The sequence below is a fragment of the Sceloporus undulatus genome, chromosome 4, assembly GCF_019175285.1.
Source record: "Sceloporus undulatus isolate JIND9_A2432 ecotype Alabama chromosome 4, SceUnd_v1.1, whole genome shotgun sequence".
Classification (NCBI taxonomy): domain Eukaryota; kingdom Metazoa; phylum Chordata; class Lepidosauria; order Squamata; family Phrynosomatidae; genus Sceloporus; species Sceloporus undulatus.
The window spans coordinates 223,842,646-223,861,221 of record NC_056525.1 but is presented as its reverse complement, the minus strand read 5'-3'; the positions used below and the strand labels follow the sequence as shown (position 1 = coordinate 223,861,221).

The window sequence follows — 18,576 nt, the reverse complement described above, 5'->3', positions numbered from 1 at the left end:
TAGCATGCCATCCATAACCACTGCTAAAAATACATTTCTGCTTGTTAACAAAGTTAAAACTCTAGGTATTCATATATAAAAATAATACTTTTTAAATAATACTATACTGGATAACATACTTCACAAACAGAAGAACATGTATGCACTGACAATATTAAATATAATATTATTATTATAAAATATTAATCATAAAATATCAGAGAAAGAGACTATTTGTACATGAAAAGAGAAGGAGAATACATGAAGATACACCAAACTACCAGTATTTTCAATATAGCTGTATCTATCGTCAGATGTGCATCCACTAGAATGTAAACATAATTTGTGTTAAGCAGTATACCTGCCCAAAGATTCTTATTTTTATTCTCTGTGGGCATCCATCATTTCTTAGATATTTCTAAAACCCACAACAGTATTTCACTAGTTTCTCTTCCTATAAAGTTAAAACCCAAACATAATTTCTGTTAAAATCCAAGGGGCCAACAAAATAGACAGAAAGTGTGATGAAAGTTTGTAAGATTTTGAAAATTAAATAAAGTGCTACATCATTTAGTTCAAGCTTCACGGAAAAACAGTCAAGCAAGTATTTACTCCAAGGGAAAGCAGTCCATAAGATACTTTCTTAAAATGACATATTCATTTATAATGTACCTCCACAATGTTAGGCTGAAAGGAAGATCATAGGAAGGAAGGATATCCCATCACTGCATGTTCTATGTTATATGCAATATGATATGCATTATTAATAGTTTTATCCTATTTGTTAAAGAAGTCATCTAAAATTTACCTTAAATATTACAGAAGGTATTCCCATACAATACACAGCCCTGTCTCTTACAGGCCACAGGCCATCATCTATGAGAAGACTGTAGCAAAATCATTCTGTACCATGGCCAGGTCCCTTCATCATCTATATCACGTATACATGCTAGAATAGATAGTCTCCAACTATCCCTGCACAGCATTCCACTAAGGATTATGACATGACACAAAGACATGCTACAAAATTATAGTAGTTCCAATTCTGAGAAATCCTGCAATTTGGACAAGAATTTTAGAAATAAATGAGGCTTTAGAGAAACATGAGCAAAGTATAAGCATGTCCATGGGATTTTTGCAAAAATACAAAAAACAAAAAAAAAACAAAAAACAAAAAAACAAAACAAAAAAAAAACATCTAAACACACACATCCCAAATCTCAACACACACATCCCAATGGAGGGTGAATTTCCCAATGAGGACTGACCCTCAGAATGTTAAGTGCCAGTAGGAGGAGGAAGGTCGGGTAAGAATAATGAATGGGTTTGCTTGAACCTAGAACAACTGAGAGTAACTTGGAATAAGGTGCGGCTGCCTAGAACTCTTAACAAGAGATTTCCAATTGTAGGGGGTTAATAAGGCTAAACTGCAACATTTTGCTGTAGGTCTGACTAAGGGCCGGAGCAGACAGATGCAAAAGAGGAGCCCAAGTCTGCTCGGGTCACAAGTGAGTTGGGACCGTGCTAACAATGCACCTGCTCCCAAAGTGGACTGCAGCCGCAGGACCCAACCCACAACACTAGGAGCCAGATTACCATGGCTCCTTTTCGCTCTGGTCCAAAGGTGTGTGTTGTTTGAACACCACACCTCCAAAGCAGCCAAACGCCACTTCATTTGGCCCATCTGTTCCAGGCCTTAGCTATCTCTTCATCAAGGCTGCATTTCTACATATACCTGTGATATCTACTTGATTCAATAGGCGAACCTCTTCAGTAAACATAGACAGGATTACATTGTAAGGCATCCAAGGCAAGAAAGGATGGTATAGCATGCAGCAACCAGTATGGGACAGGTATATATTCTCTTATATACTACAACACACACATGAGTGTCTTATTCAATTGGATTGTTGTATGGTGCTACTGAAGAAATGTTCTATAAGGACAGAATGTTTAAGAATCCCGGATTCGCCCCTTTTCACTTGCTGCCCCTCACTCCTGGAACCTTCTTCCCCCACAAGCAAGAGCCATCACTTCTTTAACCAGCTTCAAAATGGAGTTGAAAACCATCCTGTTCAGAGAAGCCTTCCCAGGCATTGCATAATTGTCACTTACTATTTGATGTTCTTTTGGTGCCTGTTTATCAAACCATTTCCTGTATTGCTATGTACTGTATATGCATTATCCTACTTGAGAGTATGTATTTTCCCTGGAAAATGATTAACCATCCATTATGAAGCCAAGCCCTCCCTCCAGTCCATCTGCCTTGGTCCAGGCCTTGGAGGTAGAGAGGAACTGCTGGACCTCTTACCCTTTCCCGCCACCACTCCCTTCTCCTTCTGTCTCATGTCTTTTTAGATTGTAAGCCCAAGGGCAGGGAACTGTCTAACTAAAAAGATTGCATGTACAGCGCTGTATAAATTTACAGTGCTTCATAAATAAAGGTTAATAATAATAATTAAGAGGCTCTTGGGAACGAACCCCTCTATCACAACAGAAATTTTCCAGACACAAAGGTGTGACAGAAAATGTAGAAATACTGCCTTGTGCTGACACTGTTGTTGTATATATGTTATTAAGTTCTATATCATTCTATGCAATAATTATTGCTATTGTTAAGTTATTAAAGAACAGTACTTGGAGATTAATTTTTTTTTCAAAAGAATAGTCAATAAAGAAAAAGGCAGTAGTTATACAGAGAATGAAAGGTATGAGAGTTCCTTTCTAATAAATGTGAAAATTGATGGCTATAGTTCCACTTACATTCCACTGAAATCTATGACAGGATATTTATTTAAAGACTTTTTACCCTGTTCTTGATCCAAAAAGAACTCCCAAAATGGTTTACAAAATTCAAAGTCTCTGCCCTCAGGATTACAAAGCAACAAAGAAATAAACATGAGACACAAAGGATTGGACTAAAAGTGAGGGGAAAGGAAGCATGATGAACAGAATTGTATAGATGAATAGGAGTATCCCTGTATTCAGACTTGCATTGCACTCTCCTTGAGGATTGCCATATTCTTCCCTGGCACATTTCTCCACTTTCTTCTCTTCTGTTTCACTTCTATTTTTGCTTTTTGAGCATGACTTCTCCCCTCATTCCTTCAGGATAAGTAATATGATTCCTCAGCTGCACTTATGGTAGCCATCATGATTTAATCACAATCCCCAAGGCCCTTTTTGTTTCCCAGGGCCCTGAAAATCTTTCAAAGCTCACCCCACAAAAAAAACAACAACAACAAAACCTATTTTAATCCAAACTCCTCCCAAATTTCTCTGAAAGTCTCCGGAAGTGGTGATTTTGCATTAAAACAAGGTTGGGGTAAAAAGTAAAATGTAGCAGAAGTAGGGATCTCCCTTTCCCACTGCAAATTCCCCATGTAGGCCAAACCCTACTTCATGGGCCTGGGAAATGTTCAGAACCAAACAGCTCTGAGGGTTTCCTGTAGAAGAGAAGGGGAAAGGAGAGTAGTTCTGCTGTGTGGTTACACTAGCAGCAGAGCAACATTAACTCTAGCTCTTAGCCTAGATACAACCATACATGTTTTTAAATTAAGGACTGCATCCCATTCCTTAGGAGGAAGCCAAACAATCTGGCCCATTGCCGGGGGGGAAAAAACCCAAATTCACGACATCCAACATTCACAATATCCAACATACCCAACATTCATTAAATGCAGTGTATGCTATCTATGGTATTTGAAATGAAAGCCATTAGACAAAAAAAAAATTGTTACTCTTTTTTCCTATTCCTAAAGGAATATATTTGTATGGTATACCCATTTGTCAAAACAAAATTAAACAGAAGAGGTGAGTGTTTTCACCATTGTTTTCTCAAAAGTTCTTGAATGTTCCTTCTAAATAACTGCCAGAGTGGACGATCAAGTTTATGTATGGGATTCCTTCCTAAAAGAAGGCTCTGTTTGTTGTAGTTTTTAAGATAACATTTAACAATGTACTCATTTCCCTTGGATTTTAATGTTTTTATTATATATTCTCCTTTGGATTATTATTTCAATTTGGATTTAGATTGTTTTAAATTTGGTGATCCTAAAAAGTATCTAAAATTTGTGATTTTATGAATTTCTGTTTGTACAGAGCTTTAGGAAGATTGTAACCTTGAACAGGAAATAATATATGCATTATGTGACTAATAAAATTTAATGTTTTTATTGCATTTGGTAGCCTGTACATAAAAGCTAGAAAGCTTAAAATTAGCCTCAAAGGGATGAAGTAGATGGGCCAAAAGATGCAGCCTGGGGCAGATCCAGCTGTGATCAGCTCGGGACTGCAGCAATCACAGGACCCACTCTCAAAGTGGACTACCGCAGCGGTCCCAAATGGGCAGCTGGCAGGAGTGGAGTTAAATCCACACCTGGAAAGGCTGGCTTTTGCTGCCTCGGCATGCCCTAAGTGTGACCTCCAGCCCCTTTGGGGGCATTTGTCAACTCAATGCCATGCTCTCAAAGCAGTCGGAAGGTGCATGTCTGTTTCAGATCCAAATTCTTTGGAATCTATCTATAACAGAGAATATTTGCTATATATACTCATGTATAAGTAAAAAAAATACACCAAAAAATTAATGCAAAATATTGACCCCCCCCCCAAAAAAAAATGGGTTGACTTAAACAAGGGTATATATGGTATTGCCAGGCTGCAGAGGAGGAGGAAGGGTGAACCCATCCCCTCAAGGCTTCTCTACCATCTGGCTTTCTCTCAAGGAGAAGGCTGGGCAGTGAAGGAGGAAGAGGGGCGAACACTCACCCCTCAAGGTTTCTTTGCCACCTGGATTTCTCCCAAAGAGAAAACTGGGTGGTGTAGGAGGAAGGGTGAAATCTCGCCCTCAAGGTTCCTTCACCACCCAGCTTTCTCTTGAGGAGAAAGCTGGGCAGTAGAGGAGGAGGAAGGGCAATTGCTCGTCCCCCAAGGTTCCTTCATTGCCTGGCTTTTTCCCAAGGAGAGAGCCAGGATGCAGAGGAGAATGAAAGGTGAACACTCACCCTTCAAGGCTCCTCTGCCACCATCCACTGTTGTTTGCAGCTGGCTCGCTTGTCTTTCCTCCTCCTCCTCCTCCTGTCCACTTTCTGTGAGGAGATAAGCAGACCAGCTGTAAACAACCAAGGGTGGGCGGGTGGCAAAGAATGACCATGCTGAGTCCTAAAGTTCTACCCTCTCTAAAACAAGCCCTAAATTTTCTGGGTATTATTATTTATTACCATATATAAGTCAACCTCATTTATAAATATAAGTACTCTACTTATACTCGAGTGTAAAGGTAAAAGGTAAAAGTAGTCCCTTCACATGAATGTTTTGCCATAACCAATTGTAGGGGGCGGTGTTCATCTCTGTTATTAAGCCGAAGAGCCAGCATTGCCCACGGACTACTCTGGTGGTCATGTGGCCAGCATGACTGCATCGAATGCTGTTACCTACCCACTGAAGTGGTACCTATTTATCTACTTGCCTTCGAGTACAGTATATACGGGTATATGCAGTATATATTGTATATAGTCAAGCGTATACGGTAATAAATAATAATACCCAGTAAATGAGAAAACAAACAAATAAATGAAGTAAGAATATACCACATCATTTTTACAACACAGCAAACTGAAAATTAAAAAAGCAAACTCAAGAAATTAACATCTCTATACAACTGACACCTTTCTTCTCAAGTCTCAGGTCTCAAGGTTGGATTTCCAACAGACTGATGTTCATGAGAACATTTCTAAGGCTTTTGCTGATGATAGATCCTATTTCAGTGTACATAACTGAAAATAGGTAATTTCTATTTAAGAAGTTCTACTACACTATCTCTAATATGTGTTGAAAGTTGAAAGTAACTCTGGAAATACGTATGTGATAAAAATGCCTTAATAATTCATTTAAATGCAATGTCAACACTTCCTTAGTTGTTCATAGGTAAAATTACCATGTTATAATCCTCAAGAGAGAAATACATATAGAGGTCACCATCTATAAGTGTACCTGAATACAGCAAACCACACAAAGAAAAAAAGAGGTTTGCTTACCTGCAACTGTTATTCATTGACATTAATATAACTTTACACTTCTAGATTATGACCCATTGTGTGATCATATGAGGGAAAAGAAAGTAGCAGAAATATCATATTAAAAATCACCTTCTTAGGGTTTTGTGAAAAGAAAAATGAAGGATAACCTCTTGTCAGGCATAAAAATAATAATGAAATAGAATAACACTATATTGGAAGTATGAATATATATCTTTATAGACTTGTAACACTACACACTTTACTTACCCATAGTTTTCAGCTGAACCATTGACTACATGATCTGCCCATGAACTTGCACCATTGTAATACCTTTGCAATGCAGTTAAAATAAAGACATGTTATAAAGATGAAGCTAATTTCATAATAACATTTTTCATTATATATGTTTCATTTTACTGATCTGGCAATTACTTCTAGTGTTTTTCATTGATTATTTTCAATGAATGCATTTGGGAAATTAGACCTTTTTTGGACAACAGATTTATTAGTATTTTTCCTTTACATCTCAGAGTTTTCAATCACTGTCAGGGCATTTAACCTATTCCCTTTTAATATTAAGCTCTTTTTATGTTTGCTTTTCTGTGTCATATTGTTTTTAACAGAAAGTGTGTATTTCTGGCATATATTCAAAAGAACACAAGTAACACTGTTTTTTCAAATAAAAAATACATAATCAACACATCATTCCAATTTTATTTTGAGCATGACTTTCTTCACACTCAACTATGCAATGACTCTGTTTGCCATATTTTACACATATGGTAGAGCCATAAATAATCACTCCTGGTTATCTGTGATATGTAGCTATATGATACATATGGCTGAAAACCTAATGGTATATTTAATTAATCATTACTGCTGACAGAATAGCTTCTATCAGCAGAACAGGGAGGGGGAAATTCTTTCACATTACAGCTCCATCTCCAACACATCTTCCAACAAATGTTCTGAGAGAAGACAGACACTACAAAGATTGCGATGAGAGTGGAGAAATGAAGGATAGAACAGAGAAATGTCATTGTGTGAAGTTATATTCTCAAGTATATGAATTGTAGATTTATCATCAGAAAAATGTAGGAATAAAGAAATGATCAGAATATACAATAGCATGGACTTTGGTTATATAAAATATAACTCAGATTTGAACTTAAACCAATCTTTTATTGGGTGCTTTACAAAATGCGAAGCATGTACCTTCTATGTTAAACACAACATTTAACATAATAAAAAGATGCTTGAAATATAATGCATTTAAGAATATTTATTGTTGTGGAGACATAAATATGCATCTAAATTAATTATGTTGCTTAATAGATAACATCAGAAATTATCAATAGTTATTTATTAATAAGGTAAAAATCATTAGTGAGGGTTGGATTACATTTCTTTGTTTTCAAATTTACATTCTTTAATACACTCATGATCATGATCACTTTGGAGGCCAGGATATTTTTATTTTTGCCTGTGAAACTCTGAAACTGCCAAATGCATAGACTGAAGTGTTACTCTTGCTGTTGAGCCTAGACTTTATTAATAACAGTAATAGCAAGAAGAATGTGCCTAACATTTAATCAGTGAAATGTATAGATATCAAAGAATTTATACCACAGTAATGAAACTATAGAAGACTGGCAATTAATACCAGGTACTGTACTGTAGGATAAAGGCTCAAGCAGACAAGCCCTGATCAGCTGTGAGCAAGCCTCAATCAGCGTGGGGCCACAGGAACTGGACACTGTGGTCTTGAGGCCAGCTGCTGCCGCAGTCTGAAACAGAACACCGGCAACGAGCAGTTATTTCCTCTCTTTTTGCAGCCAGGTTTGGGCCACTTTAGGCTGCCTTGGCTCGGCTTCCAGTTGATCCGGGGGAATGTGTCATCTGCACACTCCACTCCTGAAGCAGCCGGAAACCGTTTTTTCTTGCCCATATTTCAGAACAAGGAACTGGCAAAGCAACCTCTGAGTATTCCTTGCTTAAGAAAAAACTATGAAATGAATGGGATCACCATAAATTGACAGGTTACTTGAAAGCACTTACATACACAATGAAACTGCACCCATATAGAAAGAGTTACATATGCTCTGTGGGAAACTTTGTACCTTTGCATCCTATACTGTAAGGGTTCGAGGAGTCCAAGTAGACCACAAGTTCAACATGAGTCAACAGTGTGATGAGGCCAATGCAATTTTAGGCTGCATCAATAGAAGTATAGTGTCTAAATCAAGGGAAGTAATAGTGCCATTCTATTCTGCTTTGGTCAGGCCTGGAATACTGTGTCCAGTTCTGGGCACCACAATTCAAAAAGGATGTTGAGAAATTGGAGCATGTCCAAAGGAGGGTGACTAAAATGGTGAAGGGTCTGGAAACCATGCCCTATGAGGAACGACTTAGGGAACTGGGGATGTTTAGCCTGGAGAAGAGAAGGTTAAGAGGTGATATGATAGCCCTGTTTAAATACTTGAAGGGATGTCATACTGAGGAAGGAGCAAGCTTGTTTTCTGCTGCTCCAGAGAACAGGACCTGGAACAATGGATGTAAGCTACAGGAAAAGAGATTCCACTTCAACATTAGGAGGAACTTCCTGACAGTAAGGGCTGTTCGACAGTGGAACAAACTCCCTCGGATTGTAGTGGAGCCTCCTTCCTTAGAGGTCTTTAAACAGAGGCTGGATGGCCATCTGTCGGGTATGCTTTGATTGAGAGTTCCTGCATGGCAGGGGGGTTGGACTAAATGGCTCTTATGGTCTCTTCCAACTCTATGATTCTATGAGTCTATCATTCAACTTAATATCTCCAGCAATAGCCTAAGGCCATCAAGGTGTGCTGAAACTAGTAAGCAGGAAATAAAACTGCTCTGCTTCTTAAAGATGTTGATTAGTCTTAGGCATCCAAAACTTTGTGGCATCAAAAATTAATGTGCACATTAGGAAAAAAAACAGGAAAGACAGGAGATCATATATATTAAAAAGGCTATAGATCCAAATCCTCTTCATCTTCCTTTCTTGCTTTCTACCACCTAACCAAGGATATCATAATTTGTGGTGTCCTGCACTTGACTGCAGCCATAACAATAAACTGATCCCTTGACAAAACTTGCACATCACTAGAGCCTATCAGTACAGAGAATGTCCACAATCCAGAAGTGTCGTTGCATATAAGGAACTCAAATACACTCAGAAAATCTATGCATAGGCAGTCCAGCTCTAACACTGTTTATAGTTCTTAGTTGTTGCTGTTGGTTTTGAATGTATTCTTTTTTTAAAGATGCTGTGCTGTTGTTGGTTTACTTCAGTTTTTTATTAGTGATGATGATTATTATTTCTTATTATATGGCAAAAGTATTATGGTTTTGCTTCCATTCTGTGAATCACCCGGCAGCCTTCTGCTATTGTATAGTATCAAGATGTAATTAAAAAATAAAAAGTGCATCTACTCTGCTTTTGCAGCCTCACTTCTGAACTTTTAGAACATCATAGTTCTTTTGACTTATTCCCAGCATGCCTAATGCCCCTGAAGGAATAAGACAATACTTATCTGGTAAGCTCAGGAACAGTTCTATGAAATAACAGATATCTGTGCAATTGTTCTTATGAGAAGAAATATGAGCATATATTTCCCCCATGATTTTTGGTTTCGTCTCCTATCCCTGCTGCACAAATTATAACTATAAATATCTTTCTAGGATTTCTTGCCTATCTCAACTGAAAATATTCAAACAATTCATTTCTTTCTTGCTGAAAACACAGTGTGCAGTTCATAAAATACCAAACTAATCATTGCTGGTTCAAGCTATTAAAGCAGATGTGTGTAACACATGGCCTGAAGAGCATACAAAATCTAAGTATCATAATTCTTAGCTATTTCAAAACTTTATAGCATGGTGTTCACAAAATGTTATAATACAATTTCTTATCTACATCTTTTATATACACATCAAAATACCTTTCAGGAGTAGGGGAAATATCAGTGTCATCAAAATATGCATTAGGCATTCTTCCTTCCTTCCTACTCCTCCTGAACATAAAATAAACAGCAAAGATATTTCAGACATTTCAGACTGGCTTTAGGTACTCTCTGTTTTCTTCTCACGATTATAGAAGATCATATTTATGTAATACTGATCAACTGCTTACTACTGCCTTATGTAGTCCAACAAACATTAAGTATACCTAAAAGAAGAACCATCCAACCCAAAGAATCTGTGCTATGCTGAAAATCGCTTGTCCCTTTCATGTAGTTCAAATTATCCAAAATAACAGGATTCATTAAAATGGTAATAGTGCTTGGTAGAATTGAAGGCAGTAGAAAAAGAGGAAAACCACATTACAATTAAATAGACTCAGTTGTAGAAGCTACAAAACCAAGTTTGCAAGACCTGAGCAGTTTAATCTTTTTATTATTATTATTGGTTTCCTCAGCTGAAAGATGTTTGACACAATCTATTTTAATTTTTCTGTCTTCTTAGTAATTGAGAATTAGGAAATTCAACAATATAGGAAATAACAGCCATATGTATTAACCCAAAATAACATTTTATTTAAACTGATATATTGTTTTCAAGTTCCATAATAAGGAAGAGTCAAGGCTTTCCCATCATTTCCTCATGACACCCTGACAGAATCATTGGACCAAGGGTTTCACATTTTAAAGGTGGTCTCTGAATCTTCTGCAGTCATAGAATAAATGTGGATGCACCATGATCTAGGTATTCATAAAAGTTTCTAGTTGCACAAGTTAAGGTTATTCGTAGGAAACATAGATGTACTATCATCCACTTCTTAATCTTAAATCTTAAAGTTGTGATTCAATTTTAATTTCATGTCCTCAGTCAAAGGTTATTGATACTGAGCACCATATCTCCATTTCCAATATAAATGTCACTTGGAAGTACCTAAAATACAAGGATGACTGAAGCATAAAGTATGCCAAAGATCTGCATAAAGCAGAGACATGACAAGTATAGCTTCATAAAACCAGAGGAAATTTCCATTTGATAATAGATGCTCCCAGTTGTGTTCAGAAGCCAGGTAAACCAATTTACAAGATCGTCTTATAATGAAGTCTTGAAATTAGAATTCCTGAATCCCTACTTCACTGGGGAGAACCTTGCAGGAGTGGTACCTGATTTTCTTAGGAAAATACAAAAACTGACGGAGGCCACAGAAACCAAACGGTACAGCCTCTGGGAGCCTCAAACAGAAACCACTCCCGACGGGTTAATTTTAGGGCATGCGCTAGGCGCCACTGGCACCCTTGCATACACTGATGACATCGCTTAGATGCAGTGCCACACATATGTCATCATGGTGGCCTCTGTGTGTCATCATGGTGGACACTCCACTCTCCCGAGCCCTAAAATTGGCCCCAGGCCAGCGTAAGGCACCAGTCTATACTGGCCCTATGTTCCACTGATTTCAGTGAGGTTTATTCCCAATTAAGTAGATATATAACTGCAGTGTCAGATAATTTAAGATATTTTATGAAGTATGTCACTTCAAAAATCAAAAGTTATATACTTAGCTCACGCACCAAATCAATAATAAATAATAATAAAATTTATTTGCGTTTCCCCACCTCTCCCAGTGGATCGAAGCGGGGTTACAGACTATTAAAATCAATACATATAACACTCTTATAAAAACATAAAAAATATTACATCAACACTATCACATAAATACAGAAACACATATAACAGTTCTAGTATAATGTTTAAAGAACAGAAAAGTCTCCTCAAAGGTCTACCAAAAGCAATTGATGGCTCAGTATGTTGCAGATATCAAATGTCTTCCTTGGGTGGGATGGTAGTTCTAAAATAAGATTCCTGTGCAATCTAGTCACATCTTAAAAGCTTAATGTAATCCTGGAAAATGTATATGAATATTTAACACAAAATGCATACAGGGAGACCAAATCATATTTCTTTAAAAAGACCAAAATGTCAAAAAAAATGTTTGACATTGTACAGAATATATTACCTATTTTAAAAACTCCAAACAAATAAAATATGTATGTAATTTATCATAAACCACATACAGTAGCAGCTAAGTTCTCATTATAAAACCTTTTTCATCTTCTTTTTAATTATATTGTGTAAGCTACACCTGATCCAGTACTTTCAAGGAAAGGCTGCTGGATGCCTTTTGGCACAGGTAAACCTTTGTTCTCACTATGCAAACGGATCTTGTAGCACCTTTGAGATTAACTGAAAGAAAGAAGCTGGTATCACGAGCTTTCGCAGACTAGAACCTACTTCCTCAGATGTATGTTTTCTCACTGTGTACACGGCAGATGTATGAAGATGTATCTTATGAATAGAGTTCTATTTGGTCTTCGCCACATTGTTAACAAGTCCCTGCCTTATTCCATCAATTTACGATGAGCCTGTCTGAGTTTAAGACTGACCTACTATGGAAAATTTTGTTTCTTGTCTCCTTTGATATCATTATAAAAAGATTTTAGCTGTCTACTGATTTGTAAACCTGAAAATTATCAGGGGCAGAAACTCATTGCTAGTTGCACCCAGCAGATGGACAGGACACTTCTAATAGTATACAGGCTGGTGAATGTTACCAATTCAGGGAAGTTTTGGCTTTGTGTGGTTTGTGTTCCTTCTTTACTGCATCCATGTTGGACAAACACATCAACAATACATTAAGCTTTGAAGATACGATATTTTCAATATTTAATTTTTATTGAATTACCTCCACGGAAAACATTTTAATACTTTATTTATGTTGGGTAATATAATATAACTTTTGAGTACTTTAGTGAACTCTTTCCCCTCCTTGTTCCAATCTGCCTTTCTATTCTTTTCCCCCCCAATTTATCATTTTAAATGAAATGTCTACTTTCTGAAACTCATTTATCTGTGACGTGGGAGACTAAATAAACACTCCACACCATTTATACCTCTCAAATTCATAGTAAGCACCCTCAGAATAGGTACGGCACATCGTACGGGATCGAAGTAATCTGATTGCATCTTCACAAAAGATAGGATACATTGAGTGATCCTTGCTGCCAAAACATAAGGGGTGAAGATGAAGCTAAAGTAAGAACACATATACAAATGAATACCTTTCAGGTACAAAGGTAAACATTATTCACAAAGCAAATGAATATGAATTCAGCAAAAAAAACCAAAACAAACCAAAACAAAACACTAGCTAAGTCATATGATAGCAGAAGCAAGCAATGCCGATGGGTCCCAAATCCAATTTCCATCCTAATCCCCACTGTGTTATTGCATGGAGAACTAAATATGGTGGTGTGGCGGCAGCACTTTTAAAGTGCATTTGAAAGCACCTATACTTCATTGCAAGATACATAGAGAGGGCATGCCCTGGTTTAAAGCAGATTCACCTGTCCAGGAGCCTTCTGAAATAATGAATTTGTCTTAAAATAAGGTGCCAGCTCCCCAAATGGTTTATTTTAAAGCAATTATTGCAATTTGTTGCCAGAGTAAAATTTCATTATCATGTTTAGGATAGAACATAGAAACACATGAGAGTCTCAGAGCAGTTCCAGATACTGTATTAACTCAAGTAGCATGAGCCAAACAAGCTGAAGATTTTGCTGATTACCCACTGGAAATTTTACACAGAAAAAAATTAGTAGAAAAATATATACTGCTACAGAAAAAAGCGGTTGCCCGACTCGGCGGGCTGACCGCTTTGCCGCTAGACGCAGCGAACGGCTACAAGCCCCAGAGTGCTCTGGGGCTTGCCCCAGCTCCCTATTGGTGTGCGGGGTGAAGGGGAGCCCCTTCCGCCCTGCGACGCTCTGGGAGCTGGGTTCGGTGACCGGGAGTTCCGGTCCTCCAGGGCAGATGATTGGTTCTGCGGGCCTGGAGGAGGAGTCTCCTGGTCAGGTGGTACTGAGGGCGGGGCTTAGGCCTATATAGGCCGTGCTGCCAGCCCCGGCCCTCAGTCGGCGCTTGGCTCCGGATGGTTAGGAGCCAAGCAGGAAGGGAGGAGGAGCTGAGCCTTCTCCCACAGCAGGCCACAATTGGGACTATATTCAACTGTTTTTGGACCTGATTGCTCTCCTCTGAGGGAGCCTCAGCAGGCCTTGTTTGGGCCTATATACATCTGTTTTGGCCAGATTGCTCTCCCTGAGGAAGCCACATTAGGCCTCACTTGGGCCTATATACAACTGTTTTGGCCTGATTGCTCTCTTCTGAGAGAGCCGCAGCAGGCCTTACTTGGGCCTAAATACAAGTGTTTTTTGGACCTGATTGCTCTCTGAGGGAGCCTCAGCAGACCTTGTTTGGGCCTAAGGACAAGTGTTTCTGGACTTGATTGCTCTCCTCTGAGAGAGCTTTAATAGTTTCTAACATGCCTCCTAAGACTCCCAAGAGGTCTAAGATTCAGAGCATTTTACTTCAACAGAAGGCCCCAGTGAGGTGCCATTTCGGCCAGATAGGTCATCGGGCTCCAACAGAGGTTCGAATGTGGGACATCTCTCTGTGGGTATGCCTTCTACTGATACATCTTCGTCACAGCCTAGTGCGGCTGCAGGACTGTCCCCAGAGGCTTTGGCCACCCTGTCAAAATCTATTGTGGAGCTTATTCAGCAGGCCACTAAATCGGGGCTATCTGCTAGTGTGTCAACACCACCTATTCCTGCATCTCAGCCTTCCAGATGTCAGGTGTCCAGCTCGTCTGTTCCTGCATGTCAATCTTCTAGACGGCACACGTCCAGCTCTTCCAGCTCATCCAGTTCTAGTTCGTCTTCCACGTCATCGGAAGAGGACGACATGCTGGGACCTTATTCATCGGCTGATCGGCTAAAGGAAAAGAAAAGAAAGCACAAGGCCAAAAGGAGACGTTGCAGAGCTCGTTTGGATGGGGCTGTCCAGCCTGCCGCTGAAGGTGGCAATCATCCTGCGGTGCCGTTGGGGAGGGATGGTTTTTGGGTCAAGCATGCTTTGGTTCCTGGTTTGCCTCGCTGGGCCATTAAGAGGAGGGCTTGGCGCCCCAGACTTCAGGGTATGTGGGTTGATCCATTGGCTGCTGAGTTCCCCATCTATTCTCCGGGGGAGCGTCCCCCTGGTGCGCACTTGTCGAAGAGAGTGAGCAAGAGCATCTTGAGGGGATGCTATGTGGATGTTTTTTTCCCTTCTTCAGCCAAAAGGAAAAGAAGTGGTAGCTGTTACATCCACGAAGAAGCCAAAGCATGAGCCAAAGGTGGATCCTGCTGAGCACACCTTTGCCAACTGGATGGATGGTTTTACGGTCTTTAAGGCCTTTGTTTCCTTGGGACTTTAATGCAGGACGTTATACTCGTACACAGTGTAGATATGATCATTGTTATAATAATTGTAAAGGGGCTCATCCCAGGTCTTCCTGCACACATTCCACTCAGGTTTCCCAGCCCTTTTGGGAAGGGCGCCCTGCTATGGCAACTGCCAGCAAAAAAGAGGGTCCTGGTGGATCCGAAACCAGGAGTGCGGGGGGGCATAAGTAGCTCAGTTGCCTTTTTCTCCTGCCCAGATTTTCTTGTTGGCTTTTTCTTTTGTTAAAACAAAGGCCCTAATCCCTTTGCTTGCAGCATACCCTAACAGGGAGGCTGCTTCTTATTTAGCTGAGGGTTTTCTTTTGGTTTCAGAATACCAGTTTCTGCAGCCCTCGCTCACCATTTTCCCAAGAACCTGCAGTCTGCTAGGTCCATGCCTGAGGTCCTTAGAGCCAAGAGCAACAAAGAAATGCAGGCTGGGTGTGTTGCAGGTCCTTTTTCGGTGTCAACTGGGACCGAGTTGCATATTTCTCCGCTGAGATTAGTTCCCAAGAAAGCACCTGGTGAATTTAGGATTATCCATCACCCTTCTCACCCCCCTGGTTCATCGGTTAACGATGCCATACCAGATGAGCTGTGTTCAAGTCCAGTATGCCTCCTTTGACCATGCTGCTGTCCGATTTGTTCGGGCCTGTGGGAAGGGTGCACTCTTGGCTAGTGCGACATCCAGTCTGCCTTCAGGTTACTCCCTGTCCATCCTGATGATTTTCATCTTTTGGGTATCCAGTTTGATGGTAACTGGTATTTCGGAAAGGCCATGCAGCCTTTGAGACTTTTAGTACCTTTTGGAATGTAAGTTGTTTAATACCTTTACATTATTGGCTTCTGGATCTCGGGTTCAGTTGGCTGCTTTCTGGCCGAGGGTCCTGTTTCCCCCATGCCCTTCTTGGGCTTTCTTTGGATTTTGTTATTGGCCTCTCCTCGCAGCTTCATGATAGTTTGCTAAGCTGTGTTATTTGCTGGGATATGCTGTGGGTGTCCCCAGCTCACACTAAAACATATTCAGTTTTGTTGAGTCACCTTTACTTACAAGGTGGTGGCTCCTAGTATAGCCTCTTGAGCCAGGCTAGCCTGAGCTCTGGCGGGCTGTATGTTTTTTACATCAGTATGTCATATGTCCAGAGCTATATGTATGATGACCTGCTGATTTGGTTCAATTCCTAAAAGGTTTTGATGGGAATGCCATTTGGCAAAGGTCCTGATGCTTGGGTGATAAGTTGCAGGTCCACTCTGATGCAGCTGGGAGCATTGGGTTGTGTGTATTTTCAAGGCCATTGGTGTGCTCTGATATGGCCTTAAGATTGCATGCTACAAATATCCTGAGGGATATGACAATTTGGGAGCCACTTCCCCTTTGGCTTAACAAGGAATTTGGTGTTCTGAAATTCGCTAACTAAAAAGCTTGTTTTTGTGTGATAATCAGACAGTGGTGGCTGTTCTGAACAAACAAGCCTTAAATTCTGATAGAGTTATGGGTTTGATTTAAATTTTGTGTTGTGTTGCTTAATTACAATATTTCCTTCACAGGTCATTACGTTCCAATCTAATGGAGGAAGTTTTAGCTTCCAACTGCTTCTGCCTAACACAAGATTTATACATAAGCCATTGTATAATGTTTGAATTTGGTACTATGGCCTTGCAGCCATTCTGTTATCTTATATTATCGAGTTATTGTATACATTTGCATGTGTATGTAATTCAGCAAGTAATTTGTACTCAGTTGCGGTGGTCCCATTGTCATTCAGGTTGAGGGAAGTGGTAGCTGGGTCCAAGAGCGATTTGCTGGGAGGACACTTGGGCTTCTGTCATTGCCTTTTGAAGCATGGTATGTCCTTTTATTTGCTGGTCCGAGTGCGATCAATTGGGAGTTGGGCGAACAGTGGTGTTGCGTCACCATCGTGGCTCCTTTGCATGGGTAATCTAGGCCATTCAGTCTTTGGGAATCTTGGCCTATGGTTGTCAATTTTGTTTGTACATTTGGTTTGTTTACCTTTGTACAGGTACCATGTGTTGCTGTGCTAAGAATGACTGCATTAGGACTGGGTCTCCCAGCTGACAATTTTGGATGTCATTCTTACTGCAATGGTGTGGCCACTGCTGTCTCTCAGGCTCGTATGCCTGTACAGGATATCAGGACTATTGGAATTTGGAGATTAAGGCCTTTGCTGGTTTTGTTCATCCGCACTTGGCCCTGTGGTGAACTTTTATATCGCTCTTGGCAGGGTTGGCGGTAGGCGTTCTTCGAACGGCCTTTGTGGCGGCAGCATAGGCCAGGATCTGCACGGTGTGGTACCAGGGCTACGGAGCTCTGGTTTGGGAGTCAGTCGGGACCCGGGGGCGAATAGGGCAGGCGTATGGCCATTGCGGGGGCCATAACGCGAGAGCGCCTCCCGGTGACTAGGGGCTTAGCGAATATGTGAACGCATGGCAGAGATGCGGTCATACGGTGTGCCTTAGCCCCTAGGTCATCCCAATACCTGGTGGGTGCCAGGTTGTGGTTAATCAGACAAACGTGGGGTTGTTTGATTTCGCAGATCCTGACCTCATGCTTTGTGCCAACCCTACCAATGGTTTGCTTAATAAAGTTGTGGCCTTTCCTCCAGCACGGTCTCCTGTGGTTATTCGGCAGCAGCATCTGAGGCAAAAGGGTTTTAATAGTATAAGTGTGTTGCTTTTTCCTTGATTACTGTACTTATTTTTTATTTCTCATATTTTCATTTATGTTTTAAATCAGGGAAGAGCAATGCATGGACTTGAAGCAGCATGCACTCCCCCCCCCCCAACTGCCCTGAATTGCAAGAGACAAACTGTTTTTTCAATAGATTGCAAGGAGCTGCCACCCACACTGTTTAATGGCAAACAACCATCATTTTTCAAAACTCAACATGAACTTCTCTATGATTTTTGTTTGTTGGTTGGTATTTCTTGCCCCTGCAGGGCCCTATAGTGTAAAATTGGCCTCTACAGCCACTACAGTAGCCCATCTTTGTCTTAAATAACATTTGTTTTAATTAATGTTATTGTTAGTTGCCCTGTGTAGAAAAGTGTGGTACATATTAATGCAAGCAAATGAATAGATAAAAATATATGTGGTAGCCACTTTTATAAGTTTCCCTTCAAATATTGCATTAAACACTGCCAAGATAACACTTGGCTAATGATACTTCTCTAGTAACACCCACAAGTCATTTTTCAGTAGGTCCTGATATACATTCATACAATAAACCCACTCCAGGGAGATTCATGTGAAACCTGCTCCCTCA

The 18,576-nt window shown here is 40.0% G+C and overlaps 1 protein-coding gene across 6 annotated transcripts in view; it reads right to left on the bottom strand.

The window, feature by feature from the left end:
• RIMS2 (regulating synaptic membrane exocytosis 2) overlaps positions 1–18,576 on the bottom strand; it is a 464,483-nt gene that overhangs the window by 123,246 nt on the left and 322,661 nt on the right. Inside the window, exons 19-21 of one of the 6 annotated variants that reach the window (XM_042462968.1) lie at positions 12,926–13,033; positions 9,959–10,030; positions 6,264–6,326 (exon numbers count right to left, since the gene is read on the bottom strand). The exons of the other annotated variants lie outside the window; for them this stretch is intronic. Of the exons in view, the coding sequence (XP_042318902.1) occupies positions 6,264–6,326; positions 9,959–10,030; positions 12,926–13,033 (243 nt within the window). The remainder of the gene's footprint in view (positions 1–6,263; positions 6,327–9,958; positions 10,031–12,925; positions 13,034–18,576) is intronic. 6 annotated transcript variants of the gene reach the window in all.